At 45.6% G+C, this 27,706-nt stretch overlaps 2 protein-coding genes across 3 annotated transcripts in view; one reads left to right on the forward strand and one right to left on the reverse strand.

Moving 5' to 3' along the window:
- lrig1 (leucine-rich repeats and immunoglobulin-like domains 1) overlaps nucleotides 1-22,659 on the forward strand; it is a 37,258-nt gene extending 14,599 nt beyond the window's left edge. Inside the window, exons 4-18 of the mRNA XM_018680103.2 lie at nucleotides 5,205-5,342; nucleotides 5,657-5,800; nucleotides 6,956-7,099; nucleotides 7,665-7,808; nucleotides 9,666-9,809; nucleotides 12,051-12,131; nucleotides 13,994-14,065; nucleotides 14,558-14,629; nucleotides 14,846-15,009; nucleotides 15,448-15,804; nucleotides 16,612-16,893; nucleotides 18,426-18,860; nucleotides 19,326-19,460; nucleotides 19,709-19,990; nucleotides 20,536-22,659. Of these exons, the coding sequence (XP_018535619.1) occupies nucleotides 5,205-5,342; nucleotides 5,657-5,800; nucleotides 6,956-7,099; nucleotides 7,665-7,808; nucleotides 9,666-9,809; nucleotides 12,051-12,131; nucleotides 13,994-14,065; nucleotides 14,558-14,629; nucleotides 14,846-15,009; nucleotides 15,448-15,804; nucleotides 16,612-16,893; nucleotides 18,426-18,860; nucleotides 19,326-19,460; nucleotides 19,709-19,990; nucleotides 20,536-20,738 (2,797 nt within the window). The 3' untranslated portion in view covers nucleotides 20,739-22,659. The remainder of the gene's footprint in view (nucleotides 1-5,204; nucleotides 5,343-5,656; nucleotides 5,801-6,955; nucleotides 7,100-7,664; nucleotides 7,809-9,665; nucleotides 9,810-12,050; nucleotides 12,132-13,993; nucleotides 14,066-14,557; nucleotides 14,630-14,845; nucleotides 15,010-15,447; nucleotides 15,805-16,611; nucleotides 16,894-18,425; nucleotides 18,861-19,325; nucleotides 19,461-19,708; nucleotides 19,991-20,535) is intronic.
- A 1,793-nt stretch (nucleotides 22,660-24,452) lies between these two features.
- The window catches only part of slc25a26 (solute carrier family 25 member 26), a 53,496-nt gene continuing 50,242 nt past the window's right edge, over nucleotides 24,453-27,706 (reverse strand). The window contains exon 10 of one of the 2 annotated variants that reach the window (XM_018680104.2): nucleotides 24,453-24,943. In XM_018680104.2, coding sequence (XP_018535620.1) covers nucleotides 24,847-24,943 — 97 coding nt within the window. In that variant the 3' untranslated portion in view covers nucleotides 24,453-24,846. Of the gene's footprint in view, nucleotides 24,944-27,155; nucleotides 27,649-27,706 lie in introns of those variants that run through there. The other variant, XM_051074812.1, reaches the window with a different exon arrangement.

Below are 27,706 nucleotides of genomic sequence, written 5' to 3' on the forward strand. Positions count from 1 at the left end.
CTGTGGGCCGTTAGTAAGGGAGGGAATTTGAGGTTTTGAGTAAGCAGTTCTGACAGCTGTCTGTTAAAATGTGTCATGTTTCCAAAAGGTTTGAACTGTTATTATTGTGTGATCTAGGTTTTCTGTCTGTCTTGATTTGTAGGGTTCAGCACAAACTCGGACTTGCCTTTGACTCTGCCTTTGATACAGAACAGATTGAAGCCAGTTAACCTTTACTTAACTGTGCCGAGTTGCAGCCCCTCCAAATGATCAGGGTGTCTTTTTTTGGCCTGACTTGAAGCCTGTTGCTAGGGGGAAGGCCTGTAGGCCTGATGGGAGTGGAGGCTGGAGGGAGGGTCGGATCTTTACAAAGCCACGCAGCTGAAGTGAAGGCTCGCTGAAGCACTTGCAGCTGCAGCTGTCAGTCACATGGCTTACAGTAAAATGGGTGACAGCGAGCAGGGGAGGAAGGATGAGAAAATAGGGAGGGAAGAAGGGACGGGGGATGTGAATATGTCAGATCCAACCATTCCTCTTCTACCACATGTCGAAAGAGAACTGGTTAAGGAGAAGTCAGTACAAGGGGTAAGGAAATAAAAAAGGCAAGCAAGAGGTGAACTTAGGTTCAGGGTTATTCCCAAAAGTAAATCCAATGCACTCTCCAAGCCCTGTGGAGTGTGAGGGTGTCTGTGTGTGTGCCCTGGCAGAAGCAGCGGCATAGAATGCAGGGCAGTGTTCCTGCGCCATTAGTTGGGAGATAGTCTGGAATGTCGTCTGATTACAAGTTTGTGCGAGACGGCGGCTTACATTCACACACACAAACGCACACTCACCCAAGCAAATGGACAGAAAATCTGTCTTGAGCCCGTCATCCAACAGTAAACTGTCCAAAAGACTGAGAGCCCATTATACTGTATATGGTTTCTACTGTCTGTTCATAAGCTAAAGTAAATGACATATTTCCAGGATTCCAGGATGGTTCTCTCGGTGTTCTATCAAGCTTATATTTCTGCAAATGAGGTGTTAGGGAAGGGACAGTAACTGAACAATAAACATTTGCTGTTAGTTTTTACTACTGTCCTTATCCTCCTACATACAGTATTTATCATATCAAGAGGTGACGAAAGGAGTCGTTTGTTGGTAATGACACAAAGAAGGTCAAATGGAAGGTTAACATTTTTACAAAAGTAGAAATACATTTTAAAATAAACGTCTCTATCAGTTACAGTATAGTTAATACTACTTGAAGATTTCCATTTCTATTCAGCAATTGTCAAGATTGAGGATGATGATTAACTTCTGCCAAGATAATCATCAGACTGCAATCTTTTCAGCCAGAGGTTGTTCTGGGTTATTTGATTCAGAATCTTTGACAGTTTGCACTGACAAAGAACTTGATGACCTACCACTGTGGGTGTACAACATACAAAATTATAAAGAGTAGAAGATTAGTAGTCATTTCTAAACTAAATATGAAGTAGGTGGACTAAGAAAGAATAGGTGACTGGGCTGGGTTTTTTCCTTGCTTCCTTTTTTCTTTTCTTCTTTTTTCTTAATCTCTTGCCTGGTTGGGAGGTGACTCAGTCTTTTTCTTTTGCCTTCTTTCAGCTTGCCTTTCACCCCCTTCCTTTCATTGACATGTCTAGCAGCTCTTTTTGATTCCTGCAGCTGTAATAGAATTCATTAGGCCCAAATAAGCCAGGATTGTATGTGGTTATATTGCTGCATTTGTAATTTTTTTTTAGGCTAATCAGTGTCAATAGGGTAAACATCCATCAACCAATCGGGGCAGAGCTCTGACAATCATTTTAACAGGAACATAGTTTCACATAAAAACAAAAGTCACCTGATTATGTAGAAGCTTTTAAAGTAACCAACCAAAGACCATATGCCATGCTCCCACAGTCCCACAATGTACTTGGCGAGCCCACTGACATCCCGCTGGCTCCCAGAATGCCACAGCAGGATGGCAAAAAAAAAGTAGCGACAAAAAGTTTTAAAAACACAGTGTCAAAGTGACAGCAGAGCAGCACAAACTTTCCCATTGTGCTCATCGCCTATCCAGTCAACATCAAAGGGGCTCTTTAAAACAGCTCGGGATAGAAATCATATGGCCCGCTGGATGATCTGATTTTGAAATAATTCTCCTTTTGTCCCGACCACCAGCTTCAAACGAGAAGGGACGGGCCGAACAATCGCCCCCAAAGATGACACTGGAAATGGGAGAATGAGCATGGTAGTGTAAACCCCGATGCACTTTCCATACATCAAAAGAAGTGTCAAAATGAGCCGGGCTCATGATAATCTGATGGTCAATGGGGCAGGGTAATGAGATTTGGAATTAAATGGAATCAAGGGCGAATAAGGCCCGCAGACATCAAAGAGAACAAGAGTGAACCAAGCTCCTCTTTATCAGAAATGTCACTGGCCATATGATAATCAGTTTTTATAAACGCTACTATTGTGTGTGTGGACTTCAAACACACTGAGCGCAGAGGCTTTATCTGTCTCTCACACGCAGCTGGGCTCTGGCTGTGGGCGGGATAGAGGAGAGGGAATTTGGTTAGAGCGGTGGAAGAGGAACGGGGGTGAGAGAAAGAGTGAGAGAGGTCAACCTCTCCCACCAGTTTGAGACTGATCTGTTTTTCCCAGCAAAGGTTACCAGCTGTTGACCCTACCTTAGCACCCCACCCCCCCACCCCATCCCTCCCATGCCTCCCCTCCCTCCCCGTTTGCTCATGCTCACTGTAGCCACTGTCTGTTGCTCATGTGTGAGTTTGTTGTTTGTGTTGTGTATCCGTTTGTGTGTGTGTGTGTGTGTGTGTGCTTGTGCAGGCCTGCCTGCATGGCTCATCGTTAACCATTTCTGCCACTGTTTATTCAGGTGGGCCACTGTGGTGTGACCCCTCCTCCTCTCAGACACCAATAAATGACTGTGTGTGTGTGTGTGTGTGTGTGTGTGTGTGTGTGTGTCCATCTGCTGGCTGAAGGCTAAAAAGGGAGGAAGGAGGACCTGACCTTGTTTTGAAAAGTTTGACTGATAGAACACCTACTCTCTTTCTCTCTTGCTCTTTCTGGCAAACACACACAAAACACACAGACACACATATACACACACACACACACACACACACACACACTAGCTTGGGAAGTGAAGCAGTCAGAATAATAATGCTGAGCTTTGAATAAAAATAAAGCCTTTTTTCTTTCTTTTTGTGCCTCTGTTGTTGGTTTTCCATTGAAACACTGATAAGCCGTTTTTGACTCATGTGAATCACTGTGATTCACTTCAAATTTCTCGTTACGTGGGTCGCTCTGTGATAAGAGGGCAATGCCGTACAAGTGATTAACTGGCCGAGCTATGAGAAGACAATGATGTGATGCGCTGCCTGATTTGTCTCTTGGCTGCATCCTGTGTAATTGGCTTGACACGGGGATACTGTGGGTCATCGCATTTGGAGTAAAAGGATCGGAAACTGGTCATCTCCATGTTGTCTCCTCAAACACAGCGTCCTTGTTGTAAAGGAGAGGGAATGTGAGTGTGTGTGTGTGAGAGAGTGACTATGATAACATTAGCTGGGGTTTAAGGAAAGATTATTTTAAAGAAATAGCTAAATAGCTGTCTTGTGAATGTGCGCATTCACTTTATTTCTGAGTTAGATGAGCTGATATCACTCTCGCCCTCATATCGTAACTTAGCATTAAGGCTGGAAGCAGGGGGAAACAGCCTAGATCTGTCCTATCATTTTATCTCACTTGCTTAATTTACACAAAAACCAAAGTGTAATAACAACTTGTTGTTTCACAAGTTCTTTGCTTGGCCGCAATGACGTCATGAAGTCTAGTCGCAAAATAAATGTGCTCTATTTGATTTCTCTCTCATGTCCTTGCTCCCCTGACTCATATACTTATCTTTTCTCTTTGACGAGTCGGGCAAATGAAAGTGATACTAAATGAAATTCCCGTCCCTAGTTAGCACCCAGGCATGTGTCAAATGTGTCACCCAGCAAAGGCTTTCATGTATGCTCAGATAACATTGGCCTTCAGGCTCCTAGCACACTCACATGTACAGACACACACACACACACAGAGTGTTGGTGTAGAGGATGTCTGTCTGTCTGTGTATTCTGTGTTTACCTGCCTGTCTAGCTTCCCATATTATATACCTACTGTATACATTTGTCTCAGTGTATTTGCAGTAGAGTAGAACAGTGTTTGGGTTTCTTGTATGCCCTGTGGCCTTCCATGTGCTCTGCTGACAGGGGATTTTCCGATTGTGTACGTGTGTGTCTATCACTTTGGCTGTCGACAGTGTTTCCCACAATCCTCTTCTCTTCCACGTAGTAGGATAATGACTGGGACAGTGTCTTTTACTTTCTTTTTCTCTTTTTTTCCTCTTCTTCCCTGGGTAAAATGGGTCCTGGTAAAATAACCTGCCACAGCAGTAAAGCACAGGGTGAGGCGGGTCACCCTCCACACAAGACCCCTGTACAGGGTCAAAGTATAAATTGAAATTTGTCCAGTTGTCTGTAGGGAGTTTGGCTCACCCAGGCTAACAAAGCCTGACAAAACTGAGCCGAGATATCTTGATCGAACGTTTTCTTATGTGGACACTCACTTGAGATGGTTGTTTTTCTAGTTAGCACAGAAATTTCTGAACCAGAGGGGTGGCATGCTACTGCTTCTCTGGGTATAGGCTTTTTTTGTGTGAAAAACATGTTTTTTTTTTTGTTATCCAGTCAGTTGTTCCCACTCCTATGTCCGGGGTAGATTAGGACTTCAATGGTAACTAGTCCCTCTTGAGAATCACACAGCCACTGCTCCATTCCATAACACACTGAAGTACTCCAAAATCCCCCTTCAAGTGGCTCCGGTTGATCACAGAGGCCCCATCTATCTAACAGGTTTTGCAACTAAGCTCCGTGGAGAAGCACAGGTGTCCTTGGAATTGTTTAAAGAAGGCCAGCCTCTATTTGGAAGCTCTTAAAGTACACATTTTGTGGTAGATGAAGACCACTTTGTTCTGTGTACCTTACTCTCTTGTGCCTGAGTGGCCTTAGAGAAGCAGGGGGATTTGGAGTGTCTTCTCTCCTCAGGTGATGGGAAAAGGACACTGAAGTATTATTTTGTGAGATAGTGACGTGGACATTTCATAGGGAAAAGATGTAGGTCTGTTAGAAGGATTTTCAACCACACCTAATGCCTTTTATGTGTGCTTTTTCCAGACATCACAATAAGATCCGCAGTATTGATGGCAGGCGGACCAGAGAGCTGGTGTCTGTGGAAACTCTGGACCTGAGTAATAATGACATCACCGAGCTACGAGGGCACTGCTTTCCTGCTGGCCTCCAAATCCGAGACCTGTAAGTATAATAGAGAATCACTGTGGGGCATAACAAACCAGTCTTTAAAAATGTATTAATTGAAATGAAATAAATTATAAGGAAACCTCACCAGTGTGGGGAAATAAGCAGTCAATAGCAGAAATAGTTTGCACAATAGCAAGTGGATATCCCTAACATTTGTATCCAAAAAGCTACATAGATTACAGTATATTAATGGAGACATATGGGGATTTATTAATTACAAGTAACTCAACAGACAGAAACAGGGCTATTCATATGTTTGATGTTTATTATAAATGTCTGATGTCACACTGTGCTGTGTCTGCATTCAGGTACCTGAGCAACAACAAGATCAGCGTGTTAGAGCTCGGAGCTCTGGACCATCTGGGCTCAACACTACAGGTCCTGAGACTGAGCCGAAACCGCATCAGCCAGATCCCCGTGAGAGCCTTCCAGCTCCCAAGGCTCACCCAGCTGTGAGTACCGCTGGATTTCGTCAGTTGAACAGCATAGTTAGTGTGTTGACAAAGTTGTGTTTTGATCTGTCAGAACAGTTTTCCCTGCAAAAACAATATATTTTAGAAATTTGTTTTTAGGCTAAAAATGAATGGGTTTCCCAGTTTTAGCCCTTGGAGACATTACAGAATCGAAAAGAACTAAGAGTTTGAGCAAGTCGGAGTTTGTTGTGTCTGTTGATTGAGCTGTGTGTGTTGAACACGTGGAATGCTATTAGTGTGAGCTATACCTCTAGGGGTGGATAAGGTCTGACTAGGTAAACATCCTAGCCATATTATTGGTGATTTATTGCCGTCTTCCATATCCCCAAAGTGGTTTGTCCATTCCCTGCACTGTGCTCCATTATCTTTGTCAAACTTCCCTCCAGCGTAACAGTGCGGTCGACCCATTTGTAGATCAACGCCTCCATTCTATAGGGTGAAGGGGCTCTCGTAATGGGAGTCTCCCCCATTGTGGCTTCAGTAGTTTCCCCAGGTGCCTTTTGTTGGACAGGTGGCCCCGGTGACACTGTATCTGCACATGCTAGTGGTGATGCACATTAGACACAAAAGAACCTGTGTGGATGTTTATCTTTGCCAACCTGGGGGCTTTTACAGCCTTCACAAAGACACACATACTATATGTACAGTTTCACTGTTACATGCAGAAGATGTATCAGACTTGATATGTAGTAGAATGACTGAATGAAAATCTTATACCACGTTTTCTGTTCATTCTTCCTGTTAGTATCACTGTTCATTCAACGCTTCATAGCTTTGACCCTTGTTTGTAAGCTTAAGTCTGCGGGTATACATGGCTGGCTCTGTGCTACAGGCGGAAAGGACACCACTGAGGAATGCCTGTTAAGCTGGGGGTTTGTTAATGACAAAATGCTGCAGCTGAAGCGTGCAGGCTACAGGATTCTTTAGTTTTGACTTCAGCGTGATGGATGTTCATGTACAGTAGAATGAGGGCAAAACATGCCAAAAGAAAAGAAAGAAGAAAAATGGTTTTCTCGCTTTGAAACGTGGAGAATATTTTGAGAAAGTTTATAAAGTATGATCAAGTGCCTTACAGATTTCTTCCCATGACCACATTTTTAATTTGTCTTGTATGTCTCCCTGTCTACTTTGCAGCGAGCTGAACAGGAACCGCATTCGTCAGGTGGAGGGTCTGACCTTCCAGGGTCTGTCCAGCTTAGAGGTGCTCAAGCTGCAAAGAAACAGCATCAGCAAGCTGACTGACGGAGCGTTCTGGGACCTGGCAAAGATGAAAGTCCTGTATGTCTTTAAAAAAAAAATCAAAAAATTGATTCCATATACATAGTAATACATTTAGACAATTAGAATTTTGTGTTGTATGACCTTAGAGCAGTTAAGTTCTTTTGCACAAAACATATTGAATCAGTATAAAAAAACATCCAGTCTCTAACCTAATATTTCAAACTAACCACCTGATAGTTTTGCCTTGAATCAAACACTACCTGATAGGCTAATCCTATTTGCACCAGTTAGTGACTATTACGGGTACATCCACCGACCAAACCTTGTTAAGAATAGGATCTTTTTGTGCACTTACTGGAACTTGGTTACAATCTCAACAATCACACCTTTTCTAGCCAACATGCAATTTTTACACAATATTTCAATTACATGCAAAATAACACAGTAATTGTCACAAATTGCATTGCAAGTTCTCAAAAATGCAGCTGCAATTTTAGTCATTTCAGGCCACAATAGTACCACTCAACTCAGCTGACATTCTGTTGCCAGCAAACCAACTATGTCAAGATCCCAGAATTCTCACCGTACTAATACCTGTAATACTTCATTTTGTCCCATGCAGTCACCTGGACTACAATAGTCTGACAGAGGTGAACAGTGGCTCCCTGTATGGCCTGAGTTCCCTTCAGCAGCTATTCCTCAGCAACAACTCCATAGCCCGCATCAATCCTGATGGATGGAAGTTCTGCCAGAAGCTGAGGGAACTGTGAGTACCAGCATTTAAATTAGCCCGAACACCCAAACTCTCGTGCCAGATGTCCTCTTGCAAAAACCTTTCAGCAGACTGCGGTTAAAACTCCTAATGCTGGAACGGTAACTGTTGTTGAGGAGAGTTGGAGGCAACAAAGAACATAAGTTTACCACAGTTTAGCTTAAAAAAAATAAAAGGTGATTATTTAAAACGTTGTACCAACACCAGCTGTAGAATGACATTTAGTTTGAAATTCTTAAATCTTCTGTGTTTGTCTCAGGAGATCTAACCTCCTTGTCTTATAGCCTGAGAACCCAACACTCCTCACCCCCCACCCATATCATCCATCTACCTCCCCTAGGGTTAAATGACATTGTGCTTTAACACTCAATACGCTACGCTATTCTCAGGATAAGCCTGTTTATCCCATAATTAGAGCTGGGCTCAACAGCACTCCAGCTCTTCGACAAGAGTTTTTGTACTAAGTTCTGAAGCGCCGAGGTTTGGCAAACCGGCGTGTAATCCTCTGCTAGCTGTGTTGTGGTAATTACACTGAGGGATCACCTTCACGGCCTTTGTCTACCGAATGAGGAGTTATTATCTGAGAGTCTTTCCTGTGCTGTTGACATGACTGTCGTATTGCTGCTGTAAAGTGCTTTGCTCAGCTGAGGCGTTGCTAACTGCGAGATAGCCTGGGGAGTGTGTGGTACCTCTATTTGTTTATGCATAACAGTCAGAAGGAATAGAGGTACGCAGCGTTCATGTTAGTTTGCTCTGTGTATCTCAATGCCGTTTCCTGTGCGCACGTCTTACGAATGACAGATTGCTCCCAGCGCCATCCCTGAATCGTCCTCCTGGCGCTATACCAGTCAGTGGTTATATGATTTTATTATCTAGAGTTATGATGAGCCCCATGGCTGATGCAAGAGAGTGACTCGTCTTTATGAGGAGCCTGTTATTGCATTCCCAATGGGCCAGGCTGAGCTGGTCATCAGGGAGAATCTCTGCACACATGACTGGTCAAGCAGACCTGAGGCCTGGCCACAGAGACAGACAGCGAGGCCCACAGAGAGGGCAATAAAATACACAATACTGCCTTTGACTACTGTTTGAAAGATACCTTTATGGGCTTTATCATCATTTATAATCAGGATTTATCAAGAGGTATTACATGCATACTATTAAAAAAAAACATCCCGTCATGTAATTTAAACAAGTTTTGATTCTCAGTTAAATCCATTTGTACCAAAAATGTCCTGAGGTCAGGTATTATCTTGGTCCTAGCATAGAGCATTCTTTCTTTCCAAAATCCCAAAACAAGTGAAACTACTTAGAAATCCATGTAGTGTTCTCATCCCATTTGGATTTGAAGGCTGGATATGAAAATAAGTAATGTTTTAAGGGCTGCAGAAGACATGAGTGACAGTGCGTTCCCCTGGGGTTTACCACATGCTCAAGTAGGCTTATAAACAGAGGTTGTAGACATGTTAAGTTCAGACCAAGACTTTCTTTTCTTCCCTGTCAAACAGTTAGGTCCTTAGTTGAGCTTTAAGGTCTGCTAAGCCCATTCTCTGTTAACATCTTGTGGCGAAGAAAAAGGCACAATGGAAAAACGCATCACAGAGTGGCAAATAGACATGGAATCAGCCATGAAATTTAAGTATAATGATGTCGCGAGCTGCCTCAGCATTCTGCCAACCTGTCATCTCCTTCCAGACCTCACACAGAACATTTCTCTTCCTTTCCCCCTTTTTTCCCCCCTCTCCGTCTCTCTCTCTCTCTCTCTCTCTCTCTCTCTCTCTCCGTCTCTGTGTCTGCCTCTGTCCTCTTTTTTTTCCCTCCTTGTCTCTCATTCTGTTTCTCTCTCTCCAGCAATCTGTCGCACAACAACTTGACTCGTCTGGATGAAGGCAGCCTGGCTGTGCTGGGGGATCTCCACACCCTCCGTCTGGGCCACAACTCCATCAGCCACATCACCGAGGGAGCCTTCAGAGGCCTCAAGGCCGTACGCGTCCTGTAAGTACACACCCCCAGCAACTGCCATTACTAAGCCTCAGATAACCCCTAACAACCAACTCATTATGGCCCCTGCTGACGATGAGGCCAAGATGTGCCACTTGGGAGCAGTGAAAGCTGAGATGTTTAATATTGGTTTTGCCTGTGTGACCTTTGATATTTAGGCCTAGTACCTTCAGTTGACTTTAGAAAGTATTTTTAAAGAAGGTTTGGTCTCATTTGCATTAATGCCTATGAGTTTTTTTTTTTACTTTTACAAAGTGGTCAGGCATCGCTATTGTTTTGATTTCTGTAGCAGCACATTATTTTTCATATCCACTCTCACATTGTACCTTTTGTCTGGTTTTGTTTTGGGTTTTTTTTTGTTTTGTTTAGTTTTGTCTCGGGACACTGATTCCCAACAAACTTGGATCTAAAAGTGTTCTGTGTCGCTCACCTCCCTTGAGATCCTTCCCAGCTTTTAGAAGCCATGAATAAAGACAGAGGTTTCTTTTCCCTCTGATCCACCTTGTGCACAAAAAGCCCAAACAGGCCTAAAGAAAGAAAAGGAGGGAATGAAAGGGAGAAAGTCAGGGGATAAATCCAGAAGAAAGACTTGGGGGTCTTGGTTCCTCACCAAGGTCCTCTTGGCTGAGCCTCTTCCCAGTGAGAGAGCCAGAGAGGAGAGCTGTGCCAGAGCTTGCTAGACAAGCCTCTCTCTCTCACAGTGAGGTGACAAGCCAAGGCACATAAGGCCTTTCTCTGCTGGCACACTGGGTACTAGATAACTAGCTACAGAGGGAAATAGAGGGTGGGATGGGGAGCTGAGCATGTGACTGCCATATCTCCACTCTTTTCTCATGTTTTTCTTTCTTGTCTTTAATTGCTCACTTTGTTTCTTTTGGCTTTTACCCTTTGAAAGCACACTTAAAGCCCATTTCTTCCCCCTGTTATCCTAAGTGTATTCTGTCATCTCCTCATGTTATCCCCAATACACTCACTATCTCTGTCTTGATTCTGCATAATCTTTTCTCTTCTCGTATCACTCCTGCGCTCTGTGTCTTTGAGGCAGGCCTAATCTAATCAGTGGTCGGGAGGACGGGCATAGGCTGGGCCCTGAAAAGGAGCCGGGGGAGCTTTAATTGGGCCTGCGCTGCTGGCCGTGCTGGCATGGGGCTGGAGCCTGCATCGGGGTGTGAAAGCCCCAAACAAGCCGGCCTGCCCTCTAATTCGGCCATGGGGGTCGTTGGCTCATCGGGGCCCCCCCCTTCTCTGTGCCCGGTCTCCCTGCTCCACGGCCCCCACCACTGGCCTAGCTTTAACAAGGCATCAGCCATTCACATCCAGCCAGCCAGAAAGAGTAGGAAATTGGCAGCCCCAGCCCCGTCCAACTAAGACAGCGGCCAGTGGAGACTGAAAAGAGCCAAAGGGGGGGGGGATAAGAGATGCTTGGAAAGCAGAGGAGGGAGGGTGCTATTGTGGAGGTGGTGGAGGGAGGGTGTGGCTGACCGTCAACCTCAAGCCCTTCACAAATGTGAAAGAAAGTCTTTTAATGGTTCAGGGGAGACCTCCGATTCTGTTGTTTTTCTTTTCAATTATCATGCAAAGGGGGAGGAGCAGTGGCTCCTCAGCAGCTATGATTTCACCTGCAGAGGTAGTTCTTTAGACTCTGCGAGGGGGAAACACAGTTTGTTCAACAAGTGTTTGGAAACCCCTTAAACACTCCCTTTTCTCTTTTCCTTCCTTTCATTGAATCAATTCTGTCTTTGCCTGGTCGCGGCAAAGACCTCATTAAGAGTCTTGGCTTTGGTTTTGATTGTGCCATACCTGCCACCATCGGACCAACAGACCCAACTGTCTGGCCTCTAACAAGGCATTGTGTTCCCGCCAATCCCTCCATGCCGTCATGAATTATACATGTGTTTCCCTGTGCTGGGGCTTGCCTCGACACCAACACACACGCACGCACTCTCATGCACAGATACTCACATGCACACTCTTTCTCCACCCCTCTAAGGAAAGAATGCGCTTGGTTGGCAGAGCAGAGCGGCAGAGGGGCTCTTAAGGCCAGGTGCAGAGGGGGAGTGGGGCGGGGGGGTGATAGAGAGGGGGGTAGTGTGGGCAAGGGGGTAACCCGTGACTTCCAGACCAGCCTCTGCCAGGGCTGCGAAACGCTTCAGCGCTGGCAGTCCCTGTTCTCCTCCTTCCCTCCCTCCCTCCTTCCATCTTTCTTATCCCCGTCTTTTCTCTCATTCTCCACAGGGAGCTGGACCATAACGACATCTCGGGCACAATAGAGGACACCAACGGGGCCTTCTCTGGATTGGACAGCCTCAACAAGCTGTGAGTGTCTCCCCTCGCTCTTTCTTCTATTCCCTCCGCCTCTCCTTCTCTGCCAATCCCTCCTTTTCATCCCTCTGTCCTGGCCTGTTAGTGATTCTGGGATTCTCTCTGCTGTTGTTCAAAAACAGACGATCAGAGAAAAAGCAAGTGAGCTTTCTCATTTTCCTCGCATCCAAAAGTTTCCCCTCCAATTCCCGACTCACCCTACATTGCCAGCTAAGTTTAGCCGGTCCAATTTAAGGCCACAGAGCTTGAGATATCTGTCCCCTGAAGACCCCACACTTCACTTGGAAGGGAAGTGTTCACAGTTTACGATGACTTATAGGGCCACTCTTTTTTTTTTTTTTTTTTTTTTAACAAGGCTTGTTCATGAAAATTGTAGGTCGTTTTTTAAACTCCCTTCATCCTGTAGAAGCCCAGGCCAGTTTTTCTCCAGTTCAATCTGGCTTTCATCTTATGATTTCATTGTTTCTCTGTAGCTTTATGGCCAAACTGAGTTCGATTTGCTGCTAATGGTTCTAGAAGGAGAGGCAGTGAATTACTTTCTATCTGTTTTTCATGATTACTCAGAGATGTTTTCATCAAGGCAGCTAGTTATAAAGTTCAGTGTCAAAAGCTGGCCAGTTGAGAAATCGCAGCGGACGTGGAGTTGCTGGCATTGAGCTGCAATCATCAACCCGCAGGATGAAAAGATGATGTCCAGCCAAGATGGTTCCCAGTGTGAGCACCGCTGAAAGAGAAAGAAAGAGAGAAAGGGCTTTTCTTCAAGCTGGCAGGGGTTCGCTCCCCAATAGGCTTATTTCTATTTCTCCTCCATGCCTCTGCTCCTCTCGTCCCCTCGTTCCCAGTCCCTGTTGTTAGGAACTGAGAGAGGGTGAAATTGAGGGCTGCATTCAGTTATCAACATCAAACGCCTCACACGCCCCGCCCTCTGACCCTGCCCCTTTTGACACGATGTTGGCGGAAGCGGGCCGCTGCAGCCCAACGCTGGCAAAGCGAGCCATGGGAAAAAGAGATGCAGTAAAGAGAAAGAAGGGGCGAGACATCAAAGTGTCCACCACACACACACACTGGGTTCCCCTAAAAGCAGCTTGTGAATGCCGCCACATGCAAGGGAAGTGAGCCTTACAGCTCTAAGCCAAGGAAAATGATAAGAAGATTTAATTCTGTCTTCATTTGTTTTCATTGGCTCATCTCATTCCTTCAGAATAAAAGTTGCAAAAATGACAAAGTAGCTCTCTCGTCATTCCCGTGACAAGACAGCCGTTTGTTTGTGTGAACATGTGGATGAGTTTGAACACTGGGGTCTTCATTGTGAACCAGCCAGCCGTGTCTCCTCTTCCTGTGAAGCGAAGGCTACAACAGGAGAGGAACAAGGGAGGGGAGGTGGCAGCGGGGAGAGGGCGGAAGAAGGGATTAGAACCCCAAATCAGAAGGAAAAGCAACTCACTTCTTGGCTCAAACCAGGCTTGACAGGCACAGACACACACACTCACATATGTCCTTACAAGCTCTGTGGGGAAAAAGAACCACCACACACACACACACACACACACACACACACACCGCTGCCTGGTCATTCTATTAAATTCTAATAAAGATAAAAGTGGTCTTTGAAGAGCAGTGCAGAGACCAGGTGCCCCCCTCCTTCACCCAACTCAATCCCATCCCTCACCCTTCCTCCTGGCTAATCTCCATGCAGTTCAGATTTCCAATACCTCAATCCCCTCAATCTTATCAGATTCAGCCTTGCTAATTGTGCCTCTCTCCCTCTTTGCTCTCTCTTTTCAACCCCTCTTCTCACCCCCTTCTCTCTCTCTCTCTCTTCATCCATCGACACCCTTCATGTTTGGAAACGGCAGGACTCTGTTTGGAAACAAGATCAAGTCGGTGGCCAAGAAAGCCTTCTCTGGCCTGGAGACCCTGGAACACCTGTGAGTATCCCACAATGCTTGGCTGCCCCTCCTCCTAGCCAGAAAAAAAAAAAGAGAGAGAGAGAGAGTGTGGAGTGTATGTGTGTATTTGGAGCGGGGGGGGGGGCTTTGCCAAAAGTAGCTGGCAGAGAGGAGGCTGCTAGCAATTTAATAGCGTCTTTGTAAAAGGAGAAGACAGGGCCCAGCTCTTTCTTTCTCGTTAGCCTAGCACAATCTCAACTTTGGCCTTTTTTTCCTGCCTCCACGCAAGAACAAAGTTATTGAGCATATGGCGAGCTCCGTAGAAGAAATGGAATTCCTATAAGCTCCTTCACAGGCCTTTGTCAAATGATGGTTGGGAGTGACGGAAAAGCTGGCATGCATTGTCTGAGATACAGACCTGGATATTTCCACCTTGTTCAAAAAGTGTGATTCTTGCCAATGAAAGCCAATAGGCAGGTATGGCTGTAATGTTATATAATTGCTGAGTAATGCAATGTAATGTCCCAACAGGAACTTGGGAGAGAATGCTATTCGTTCCATCCAGCCCGATGCCTTCAGTAAGATGAAGAACCTCAAAACCCTGTGAGTTATACCGATGCTTTTACACAGATACACATAATTTATGTGCACAAACCCGCACATGCAGTAACCGCCAGAAGCAGATACGCACCCACACACGGGTTGAAACACACTCCCACAGTGCTTTTGGCACCCATACAAATTCAGAAACACATATTCAGTTACAGATGCAACAGATGTGATGTATGACTGTTTCTCTCTCTCTCCTCTCCTCCACAGTTTTATTCAGAGCGACAGCTTCCTGTGCGACTGCCAGCTCCACTGGCTACCTGACTGGTTGGTGACACGTGGTTTGCAGGCCGGTGTCAATGCCACCTGTGCCCACCCGGAGAGCCTTAAGGGCACCAGCATCTTCCAGGCCCCTTCCAGCAGCTTTGTCTGTGGTAAGTTGTGTGTGGTGTGTGTGTGTGGTGTGTGTGTGTGTGTGATCTGTGTTTATGTGGGCACATATGTTGGGCAAGAGGCGTTGAAGGCACAGATGGGCCACACTGACAGCTTGGCGCTCTTCTGTTATTTACATACTCACACATATTTGTTTGTGTGGTGTTTTTTGTTTAGTTCTGCATTTGCACTCAGACATGCTAATGGATCCTCGTGTGTTTCATTTTCCCCAGTCACATCCACTTATGCATAGTAAGCAGACGCCTACTGAGAGACATTTGTGATGTTTGACATTGGACCACACATGTGATCTATGGGTCCTTCTTCCTTCCTTCTTTTTTTGTTTCTTCCTTCCAATAACTGTCCCCACTTTTGGCTTCTTTTCCCCCAAACTATATTCTTCCATTTACTCATGCCTTTCCATCATTCTCCACCTTCAGACGACCTCCCAAAGCCCGAGATCACGGTGCAGCCGGAAACCACAGTGACAGTCCTTGGTAGCGACGTGCGTCTCACCTGTATGGCCGCCAGCAGCAGCTCCTCCCCCATGACCTTTGCGTGGCGCAAGGACCAGGAGCTGCTTCGACACGCCGACACGGAGAACTACGCCCACGTGCGAGCCCACCACCACCAAGGCACGACATCCGATGCACCCGGTGCGGGCGGAGGCGTGATGGAGTACACCACTATATTGCACCTGCGGCGCGTCACCTTCGCACACGAGGGCCGTTACCAGTGCATCATCACCAACCATTTTGGCTCCACCTACTCCAGCAAGGCACGCCTCATCGTCAACGGTAGGGTGTTGTTTATTTAAGAGATTTTGTGCTGATAGAATATAAGACATAACATAGAATATTTCATCATTACTATTAAAGGGAAAGTTGGTGTGTTAGAGAATAACATATCAAGACAAGATACACAGAAATTTACATGCCACTCCAATATCTCTGCTGACATGTGTGTGATTATATCATTTCCACCAAATGAAATGCCTGTTTATGTTATACTTATCAGAGTTTCAATTGTCCGGTTTGACAGAGGAGCGATTGAGATAAGTGGCCACGCTGAGTTCTTCTCTTTCACTTGAATAAAGTCCTCTCTCTCCCGCTCGGCCTCCATCTCTCCCTGGATGGTATTCGGAACAAATTGATTTAGCTGCATGTCAGCGCTAACAGGGGCCATCTCTTCTGCACTCTGTCATTCTGCTTTCCTGCAAACGCAGAGTATTTATCTAGAGTTTGGTTCCCTGCCCAAGTCTGCGTCGGACCTCTAGCTGAAACTGGCAAATGAGCCAAGTTTCCTATAGGGGTTAGGAGACATTGGTTTGGGACCGGAAGTTCCCTGGTTTGAATGTCAGCACCAGCTGGGAAAATGTGGTCGGAAGAACTGAATGAGTAATGCTCTGTAATCCGCAACAACTGCTGTCAAGGTTCTTTACCCAAGACTGCTCCAGTAGAGCTGCTCACCAGTTTGCAGGTGCGAAAGTGTCAAACTACGAATGAGGGAAAAGTCGACAATCTTGGAATATGAAAAAGGTTAAAGAAGGTCATGCTGTTTTGATCAACCCATACTGATGGAATTGGTGTGTTTGTCACCCACAGTTCTCCCATCCTTCGTGAAAACTCCCAAGGACAGCACCATCAGGACGGGCCACACGGCCAGGCTGGAGTGCGCCGCTGAGGGTCACCCGGCACCTCAGATCGCCTGGCAGAAGGACGGCGGCACGGACTTCCCGGCCGCCCGCGAGCGCCGAATGCACGTCATGCCTGACGACGACGTGTTTTTCATCATGGACGTCAAGCCGGAGGACATGGGCGTGTACAGCTGCACCGCTAAAAACACAGCCGGCACGATTTCTGCCAACGCCACCCTCACCGTGCTGGGTAAGAGCTGTGTGGTTCTGTGATATTTCTGTCTTTTAATTGACTTGAGCTAATATTGTCCCATTTTTGACTTGTGTTCAGTGTAACATTGTGTTGATCATATTCCCACAACCCCAAAAAATGAGGACTTGTAAATAGCTCTGTGCCCAGTTGGGAATTGGTCAGTCCGAGACTGCAGAATGAGAGGCTTTATATTTTTCTTTTCTCGGCAGCTGTGGCCTTGCTGCAGGTCAGGGGCCATAGGTCACAGTTGGGGGTCAAAGGGGGATGGTGGGGGAGTGAGAGGGACTCACAGAGGGGTGTTTGTTAGGCATTCCCACCCCCTCTTGTCCTCTCTTGGTGGGAGGGACAGTCATGGCTGCTTCACTGCAGGCCTCAGTGCTCCCAGTTTATTGGCTATTTTACACTGTTAAATCAAACAAAACAGAGCAGTTCTCCTATAGCCATCTCAGCACATAGATCATCTTTGTCCTTTGTCTTTGAACTGAGGACAGCAGTCCCTTGTTGGACAGAGCTAAAAAAAAAAAAAAAAAAAAAATTTTTGAGGGGGGGGTTCTTTGCTTTGTTACAAGCTTGAAATTTCCCCTAAAGGAGCACATAAGCAACAGTGTCTATATTTAACATAGACTGGTGCAGTTAGTGTATTAGCAGCACATTTGCATATGGTACGACTTCTCAGACTGCACAGCAGTTGAAGCCAAGTGCTAATCCACCCAACAATGCAGAATATTAGCAGCAAGCGACCATACCTCTGCACTGAATCTGTGATGTTTGGGTTTGAGAGGCGGAGGGGGTGGCTGCAGTCGAGAGGCCCCTGTCTGGAAAAGAGTGGCGGGACGGAGGGGGGGGAATGGGAGCCAAAGAAGAACTGGAATGGTTGGAGTGTGTGGGGGAAGGTAGGCAAGTGGGATTAAGAGAAAAGAAAGGTGGGAGGAGGGAGGCGGAGAGAGGGGGATTGATGGAGACGGAGAAAGTATTGATAGAAGAGTGAGGGGGCGACTGAAGTGGGTTAAGTGAGATCTCTTAATCTGTGTATGTCCCACTGTGAGGGGAAGTGCTCAGCCTGAGAGGAGAGGCCTACCTTACTTACACACACACACACTCAACTCATTCAACAGATTGTGAAGTTGTGGGGGAAACAGTAAAAACATGGTTCTGAAGAGGATTCTGTCCCCAGAGAAAATCTTGCTGGTGTGTCATAATGAAAATGTGTCAACAGATTTCAGAATTTGTCAACATCTCAGCTCTGACCTCAGATGTATAAATATGTTTGTTAGATGAGACTGTCCTCATGAGATAAGCTTTGCGTGGTTGGATATCACACTCAGAACATCACACTTTGTGCTCAGTGGATCCAGCTGAATCACCACGATCCCACAGTCTGTAACAGATACTGTGAACAAAGCAGAAACCCGAGAGCAGAAATCTAAAACTTTGATGCCATAGAGTAACAATAATAGAAACACTGACCTCAGGAATCCTGCAGTCTCCACACTTTTTGATGAGAACCCTATCACTCGTGCCCTCTGCAGAAACCCCCCACCTAGCCCAGGACCTGGAGGACCGCAGTGTGGTGGTCGGGGACACTGTGGCCCTGCAGTGCAAGGCACTGGGCAGCCCGCCGCCCCGCATCACCTGGCTGCGCAACGACCAGCCCCTGCGCCCCTCCGACAGGCACCACTTCACCCCGGGGAACCAGCTGCTGGTCATCGGATCCGCCTCGCTGGAGGACGCCGGCCGCTACACCTGCCTCATGTCCAACACGCTGGGCACGGAGCGCGCTCACAGCCAGCTGGTGGTGACGCAGCGCAGAAGCCCCTGCGCCTCGACGTCGGGCCCCAGCACGGTCACGATAGGGATCATCGTCATCGCCGTGGTGACGAGTATAGTGGTGACGTCGCTGGTGTGGGTGTGCATCATCTACCAGACCAGGAAGAAGAGCGAGGAGTGCAGTGTCACCAACACAGGTGAGGGGGATCAGTTCTGTGTGGTTATAAAGGGTAAAAGTAGAGAGCTGGATGTTGAAAACTTACAAGTAGTAAGTATTTCCAACTGCAAGGTCACGTAAACATATTTTAAAAGGGGCTTACATAGTTTGTTTTGTCTGTGCAACAGTGCAAATACCACAATATTCAGTTTAATGTCATATAAGGAGGGAAAACCAGCAATTTTTTAAAATTTCAGAACATCATACCAAAGAATATTTAGCATCTTCTCTTAAAAAAAAAAAATCAAAACCAAAAAAGACTCTTGAAAAATAGTCATATTTGAGAAGGTATCTTTGCTTAAATAATGACTGAAATGAATCAACTATCGAAATAGTTACATAGATGTATTTCCCACAATTAATCGTTGTGCCAGTGCCAGTCTTACAGTATCCACAGCCCTGGTTGTAACGTCTCTTGTTCCGATCCTTTCATCTCTTTCCCCAGATGAGACGATAGTTCCTCCAGACGTGCCCAGTTACCTCTCCTCCCAGGGCACTCTGTCCGAGCGGCAGGATGTGTGCATCCGCGTGGAGGCCGGCGGTGGACCGCAGCCCAACGGACACGTCGTGGACACCACAGGTAGCTGACAGTTGGGCCTCAGCTCGGTCTTCCAAATGTTTGTGCTCCCTAGCGGTTTCTCCCACTTCCCTCGAGAAAAAGTCGTCGCGTTGCGTAACGATGAAAAGAGCAAGGCTGTCTGCGAAGGCCTGCTCAGCATCAGAAATAATTGCAGCAGACACTCAAACCACAGTGTTGACACACAGTTGTTGATTCTCCGCCTCCAAATCATTTATTTTCTCCAACTCTCTCTCCCTTCCTCCCTGCAGGTTTCGACGGTGCAGTAGTGTGTACGGATTGTATGGAGAACAGCAACAGCTACTCCAAAGATCCCGACTACCTGTCGCACAGCTTTTGCCCCGCTGGAGGCAGTGAGTACCAGCAGCACTCTGTTCCCCCGCCTTATTCTCATCTCTATCACCCAGTGGAGCATCATGAACCGGTGTCACACACAACCCCGCTCTGCAACGGGACACCCAACGGGATCCGGAAGGACATTCAGGGATCCACGTTTCCAAAAAACTACAATACGTTACAACACGATAGAAAAGGTAAGACGATCACAGAGAGTTTAAACGCCAGCAGCCTTATCCCATAAACAAAAACCATAATTAAAAAGTAATAAATCCAGCAGGCTTCCTACAGCCCCAAACTGTCCCAATTTATCCAGGACTATCATTTTTATCAGGTGATACCATGGGAAACATCAATTTAATGAAGGCAAATTCCTTTGAATGTGATTGTTGATAGATTGGCTCCTACCAGCATTTGTCAGTGTATCGTATTTGCATGCCCAGAGCCCCTCAGGATATCTCTCTAAAAACAATGAAAAGCAGCTCTGAGTTCTCTCTGCTGCCAAACTCCTGCAGTTGCACGTCCGGGCCTGTTCTGGGATTCAGCTCCCTTTGCGAGCAGTAATACCAGACGAGCTGGCCTCCAAATACCAATTCTCACCTCCACATGTCAACGCAGCCCTATACACACATTCCACTGTCTCTATATCCTAAAACTGAATGCATATCTGTCTGCATACATGTCACGTCACTGACTTTGCCTGTCTCTAATTCCACCTCTCTTTCTCCTCTGCGTTCACCAGCGAGCAGAACAGGACAGACGCCGGCTTGCTCTCCCTCGCAGGAAGAGTCCTTCCACAAGCCGGTGAAGCTGAGCGGCGTGACGGGCCACGGCCGCTCCGACACGGACTGTGAGCCTGAGCTCAGGCAGACTCTGCTGTCCAACGGACACACCCTCAGAGCCTCTCAGAATGAGAGCACCCCCCTAAGAAGAGCCAGCGACTAGCAGGCGCTGCATACAGCCCCAAAATGTGGACTCGCAAGTAGATGAGTGAACTTTTTTTTTTTTTTTTTTTTTTTTTTTGCACTGGGAAATAAACTGCTACCTCATACCGAGGCGATTGATCCTGAGCCTCCTGGATGTGGACTGACAGGGAGTGCCAGGAAAAAAGGGGAAAAACGCAGGGGGCATCCGGAGTTTGAAGGTGGAGCTTGAGTGGGTGGCGTCCCATCTGAGCGTATCAGCTGTACATAGTTAAAACCTTCTCTTGGGAGGTGACCAATAAAAATTCTAGCTCCAAAAAAATGTGACTCGCATTTGAAGCATGTAAATGTAGGGAATCTTGTACAGTGTATGTATGTGCAGGGGCAAAAAAAAGAGAACTATACCTTTGGACATTTGTCTGTACATAAGAGTTTTCTTATATTATATATTATATAACTTTTACAAAAGAGTATTTGAATTTATGTGCATGACAAAGAAAGGAGTGATGGTATTTTTATTTTTCTTCAAAAAAAAAAAAACAGCCTTTTCAGCTTTTACCAACATTCAGCTGCGGTGCCTTATTGCATGATCAAAGAAAACTCAACTTGTAATAGCATATATCAAGAGACTTTTTGTGAGAGATACTGGTACACTCTTTATAGCAAACAAAACAAAACACTTGATTGCACTTGAATGTTTTTTTTTCTTTTTCAACAATTGCTGCCAACCATGGCCTTACAGAAACACAATTCACACTTGTTATTGTATGAAGGAAGAGCTTTGATGTAAATTATTTTGGTACGTCAGATAGTTCAAGGTGGGATATCTGTGGGAGGTCAGTTAAAGCACTTTTTAATACTCACTTCGTAAACATGCAGATTGCGTACATGATATCTGCCAATAGGAACGCAGGAACCTCCTCTGTTGTGAGGAGACATTCCACATATTTTGACACGGTAATCATACTGTAACATTAAGGCTCTTCCACCTGTTTCACAACACTACGTTACTGCGAAGCTGCTCTGAGCTGGCCGGGAGAAACGATTCTTCTCTTACTCGGGTTAGGTTCTTTATTTGTCCAGGGAAGTGACTTTGGCACAAGTTTGCAACCAAACGTCAGCTAACAGCTGTAATACGGAGCTGTGGTTGTATCTTCTAAAGCTGTAAAAGCCAGTAATGATCTCTCAGTATGGACACAGGACATGAAATATATCAGACATGGTAATTGGCCGAATGCTTAACTAAACAATTCTTACGCTTTGAATTTTAAAGAAAAGATGGAGAATCAGGGACAATGATGTATTGTGTCATTATGTTACTGCTGTAATGTGCCTCAAGATCCACCATTGTGCTTTCAGGAGCAAATGGCCAGTATTCCACCTCTGTCACACCACCACATTGTTAACAATAACTTTTCTCAGCATCACTACGGTTGAATAACGTTTCATGCTTGAGGTAACTAAAGGTGCGGCTCGATGCTGTGAAATGTGCTCTAACCAAACTTGGAGGAATAATGCAGTCAGACGCTCTCCCGCCCCCCGCGAACTGTCACAGTCCCTGCTACACACCGGGTCTGAAATCGGTCAAAGTAGTTACATTGTCCAATGTATGTCTAATGTGGTTCCCCAGCGTGCCCTCGTCTGAACTGCGCTCTGTTACCAGTGGCCTTATCAAGGTAAGCTGGAGGACACGCTCCTCTGGTTACACCTGATAGCACCTATCACAGGTGATTTTACCAGCTTAGACCAATCAGAGAGCCCCGCTGGGGAAACCGCTCCCAGTGTAGCGAGTAAAAGGGACAAGAGGGGGCGAGGTGCAGTTCACGTTCTGAGTAATTTATTGAAACAAAACTGTCCGAAACCGTTGTACCAATGTCAAAGCTGAAACAGTGAAGTGTCTAACATGGCATTGAAGTGTCTAATAAAATCACATTTTGCTATTATTAGAAGTGTTTCCTGTGTGTTTTTCTGCCTGTGTAACACACACGAAAGGATGGGTTTTTTTTTTTTTTTGTGACAACGGTATAACAAACAGCTGAGTTAGCATTTAGCACTGCTCACAAGTCACAGTGGTTATGGAGAAGCCATCAATTCAAATGAAGCATGCACAAAGACATGAAACCCAGAGACCTTGATCTTCAAAGCAGTCAAGCAACTTGTGCCTGCACTGCAAACACACACACACACACACACACATACACAGCGGCACAAACACACACACACACACACACACACACACACACACACACACACACAAAGCTAATCTTCCAACCAGGAATGTCTCCTGGCTCCCTGAAGCTCCAAAGACAGCAGGCATATTTTTTCCTTCTGTGTGCTGTTTAAAATATTTGCTATTGAGTCAGGAGCTGACTGAGGGTCAGCGACTGGCCAGAATGTGCATTCCAGATGGATGTTTGTCACCAGATGATTGACATGCCCCCAGCCATGGCCTCCACCAATCACACGCCGACCATTGTTGTCCAACAGCCTAGTGACAAGCAGCATGACAAACACTCCCACCTGTGAGGCCATCCATCTCCCCCCCACACACCCCACCGGCCAGGATTTAACCAAGTCTTCAACTTTACCTTCGGCACTGACTGCTGAAGGACGACACTGAGCTAACTCACTGGAAACGAGAGGGGAATGTGAAACGTTCCTGCACATGTCATTTAAGATAATCCTTCAATGTGAAGTAGAGGAGTAATTTGTTAATCTTGTAATAACTCTCTGGCTTTTTTTAAAAAAAAGAAGGGGAACAAGCATGAAGAGTGGAGATCATCAACACTTTTACAGCTGGCTGGTGCAGAAGAAAGAATCTTTTCACACATCTCATCTTAACTAAGAAATAAATCCCTGAAAAATCATCAGAACACATTTAATTTCAACCTTTGCTACACCACAGACCAGTGCAGTTACTTCATTATTAATCATCTTTTTTTTTTCCCAGTTGCAATTACATCTGTAGTTCATTTTGTATCATCATGAATACTGATACTTAAAAGGTCAGTTAACACATATCACGACAAAAAACATATTTTCCACACTAACCCTCAGATGATAAAGTCAGATGGATTTGGTTTGAGGCCTCAGTGGCAGATACTGTGTCCTACGGCCTTGGCAAAGAAAATCAGAACCATGTGCACGGCTAGATACCAAAGTGGGATAGTATTGTATTTTTGTAATTTGAGTGAACTGATCCTTTAAGAATTACAAACTAACAATATATTGTATGAGCTGTTATTATGCAACGGAGTGTGTTCAATATCTGGAATGTGTAAATTCAAATTAAACTAACTTTGAATAAGCCTGAATTTTAAGATCAGAAATTAGTCATAGTCACCATCTTAAGTACAATACTAGGTCATCTTTTCCAGTCACCTAGTAACAATATTTCACAATGCTAATATACTGCAAACTATTAATACAAAGGCTTGTGCTGGACACCTGGGGCTCCTAATAAAACCAAAGCCTTGTTAATTTAACAAAGTGCTCTATTGTTGGAGGCATCTTAAGTATAAATTTAAAGCTCTTACAGATGGATGAGCTCAGTTGTGCTCCAGCAGGAATGCAACAATGGTGAGATATTACTGCGTCTCCCCGGTGGGTCTTTACCACAGGTGGCTTGGCTTAAAGAGAAGAGAGAGTATGGATAAAACACTAAAATAATCATTCATTAGAGAGCACAATGAGCAGCCCACAGGGGAGCAAAGGAATCAGCAAACCTCATTCAAAGTAGAAAAGAAGAGAGAGTCTTTAATAGCAGAATTCATTCATTCACACACACACACACACACACATAAAACAGTAAAGATGCTTCACAGCTCGCCTTGTGTGATAGGGTGAGGCTCCGTTTCGCCAAACCACCGGTGCTGTTAAACAAGACGGACCCGAAGCTGTCGGACTCATTCTGCAGGGTGCCGATCGGGTGCGGTCGGGCTCGTGGACGACACCCCCCCTCCCCAAATCAGGTGTTCTTTGCTTCTCAGGGTGGGGCTAGGCGAGGGGGGGCAGCAGCATGGAGGCGCAATGGGACCCCTCAAGGGTACGAGGGTGCTACTTCCAGAGATGCTTTCCCCCGTTGTTCCTCCACCGGGTCGGTGCTCAGGACAGTCAGCGGGGACATGCTGCTATAGCAGAGTGCGGCGGACCTTCTCGTAGGCTCCCAGGAAGATGAAACCGCCCACGCTGATGAAGGTCATCCTCGGTATGCTGCCTGCAAACAGACTGCAGGAGGAGAGGGGAAGAAGAACAGTTGCTATAAAATTAGCGTAATCAGAGCAATATTTGCAATTTCGCACAGTTGATTGATTGATCTATGGATGTACAGATGATTAATCGCCAACCAATCTGAGAATGGAAAATCAATAATCATCTAACCTGCTCCTAAAATGTGGAGATTTGCTGATTTGATATCACTGCAAAGAGAAGAGTTTTGGGGTTTTGGACTGCTGGTCGGGCAGAGCAAGACATCTGAAGGTGTCACCTTGGGCTCTGGGAAATAGTGATGGGTGTTTTTTCACTATTTTCTGACTATTTTCTTCACAGCAAATTTCCCACCTCAGCTAAGTGTAAAGACTAACTGAAAAAGCATGTAAAAACAGCGAAACGTTTTGCAATATCCACGTTTTGGTCCTGGCTAGGGATCATTACTGTACGTCATTTGCTGTCTTTCTCCCCACTTGTTTCATATCAACTGTCCACTATCAAAATAAAGGCAAAATTCCCTCAAAAACAGTGAAGAAAAACAAAAAAAAAAAAGTCATCCACTTGAGACAGTAATTTTATGATTTTCAGTGGCTTCTCATGGTTTAAGAGTTTTGGCTAGTTATAACACAGATAACAGACAGGACTCACTCTAGCAATCACTGCAAGCGTCCCTTATTGAGAAATCTAGCAACAGAATCTACATTCTAAAGCCAAGGACATTAACTGAGTTTATTTTCGCTGGCGGTGTGAAAACAAGCAGGAGAGCTCTGTGCAAGGATGAGTGCTACTTCCAATCATACACAACTCAGAGTAGTTCTTACTGAGCACAAAGAGAACAAATATGTCCGCAGAAGAGGTGACATGACAGAAAATTAATAGCCTGACAGGAATACACCTGAATATGGAAGTATGTTATTTTCCCCCACAGAACAATCCAGTAAAGTCAAATCTCACTCTGCACGGCATGTTGGGAATTTTTTTGCTTTGCCACATGCACACACCCGAACTTTATTTCTAGGGAGCGTTAGAGGACGAAGCAGGTTTTTTTTTTTTTTTTTTTTTTGTACTTGGAAATTCTTGCACATTTCCCCAAAGTCTTCCTGCTACAGCTTTAATTATCTCCATGAATAAATGGGCTGAGGGCAGCGCAGACTGTATCATGTATCACTCCAGTGATCGACAGTATCTGCGAGTGATTTACGGCGCCTTTGTGGAAGCTGGGGCCTCGCGCTTGTGTGCGCAGGGTCCATGGGAGTGGGTCGAACATGAGGCCTCTTTTTGGTGGAGCCACGTTGGGAAGAGTGAGAGGGAAGCCAAGAACCACGGCGATCGAGCCCCGGACGAGTAGCCGTTTGACGCTGCAGGGGTTGGGGGATGTGATGGGACATGAGAGAGCGCCCATCTCCCTAGAACCACTGACCCCTCCGCCCTTTCTTCTCCACCCTCCAAGCTACACACAGCTGTTTTTGGGATTAGGCTTCAAGCCCCCACCCTAGGGCCTCCCTGGAGCCCCCCCCCCCTTCTCTCTCTCTCTCTGTCTGTGCATGACTGATGGCCAGATGACATCCACACATGTCCCTCTGCTGTCCATCCATCCATTTTTCTCTGTCTCCCTATCCAGCGACGGCCCCCTCAGCTGGCTCAGTTGTTCGGGGATTTCTCCTCCGTCTCCTTTTCTTGCTGCGTCATCCACTTTCTGAAACACGTGCTCACTTTGTCCCGTCTTTTCATCTGCCTTTTCGTGTCTCTCCCTCTCTCTCTCTCTTTCCTCTTATTTTCCCATCTCTCTCTGTCTCTCTTTCTCGCCATGTACTTGCCTACCAACACCTTCTGTCTGCCAATACGCCCCCACGCTCACATGGTCTGGACCCATCCAAGCCAGATGTAATGGATGGAAGAGTATTGTGTGTGTGTGTGTGTGTGTGGTGAATGTGAGTGTGAGTGAAGACAAGTGTGTAAAACTGTCTACGCATACAAAATGTCTGTCTGCAGTCATCATCTGCGTGGGTGTGTGTGTTCATGCTTGTCTTTCTGTCCGTTTTAATTTTTATGAGATTTTTTTGAATATTTTTTTGTATTATCGTGTAAAATTTGATGAAAATAACATAATCTCAAAAATGTATGGTTGAAGTAATTGTCGCAGTTGTTTGCTTTGGATCAATTCAGCTTCAGCTTCACGAGGAAAAAAGAATGCATACGTTGGTCGTCTAATGTACAAACTACTGTTCACACAATCCAGATAGAGGCCTTAACAGAGGAGTCAAACAGTGGCTTTGAGTGTGTACAGAAAATGTATACAGATTATTTTACACGCAACATTTAAGAACGTCACCAGTTTCTTTTCAACAGCCTGCAGGACCAATCTTATTTCACCATCACTGGTGCGTTTTCAATGCTACTTTTAAGTATCAAATGAGCACGTTGTATTTTTAACCACTATAACTTTAACTAGAAACGTGAATCAATTGCCTTGAGATTTTGTACAGACATTCATGCTCCCCAGACGATGAATCCTACTGGCTTTGGTGATCCCAGCTCTTCCTCTACCTCCACCAGCAGGTCAGAGTTTTCACATATCCAGTGAAATATCTCAACATAATATGGATGGATTGGTGCAAAACTTCGCCCTGACTTTTCCTCTTTTGCCACAATGAGGTCACGTTTCTGGTTCAGGGTGAGAATTTCCTTGTTTTTGTGTTCCCAGATAGTAGCTTCCCGTAGAGCTGCAGAAGAGGGACAGTAGTCATGTGTAGGTTTGTTGTTGTTAAGTAACCTTTACTT

This window comes from Lates calcarifer, linkage group LG12 (genome assembly GCF_001640805.2).
Source record: "Lates calcarifer isolate ASB-BC8 linkage group LG12, TLL_Latcal_v3, whole genome shotgun sequence".
Taxonomy (NCBI): domain Eukaryota; kingdom Metazoa; phylum Chordata; class Actinopteri; family Centropomidae; genus Lates; species Lates calcarifer.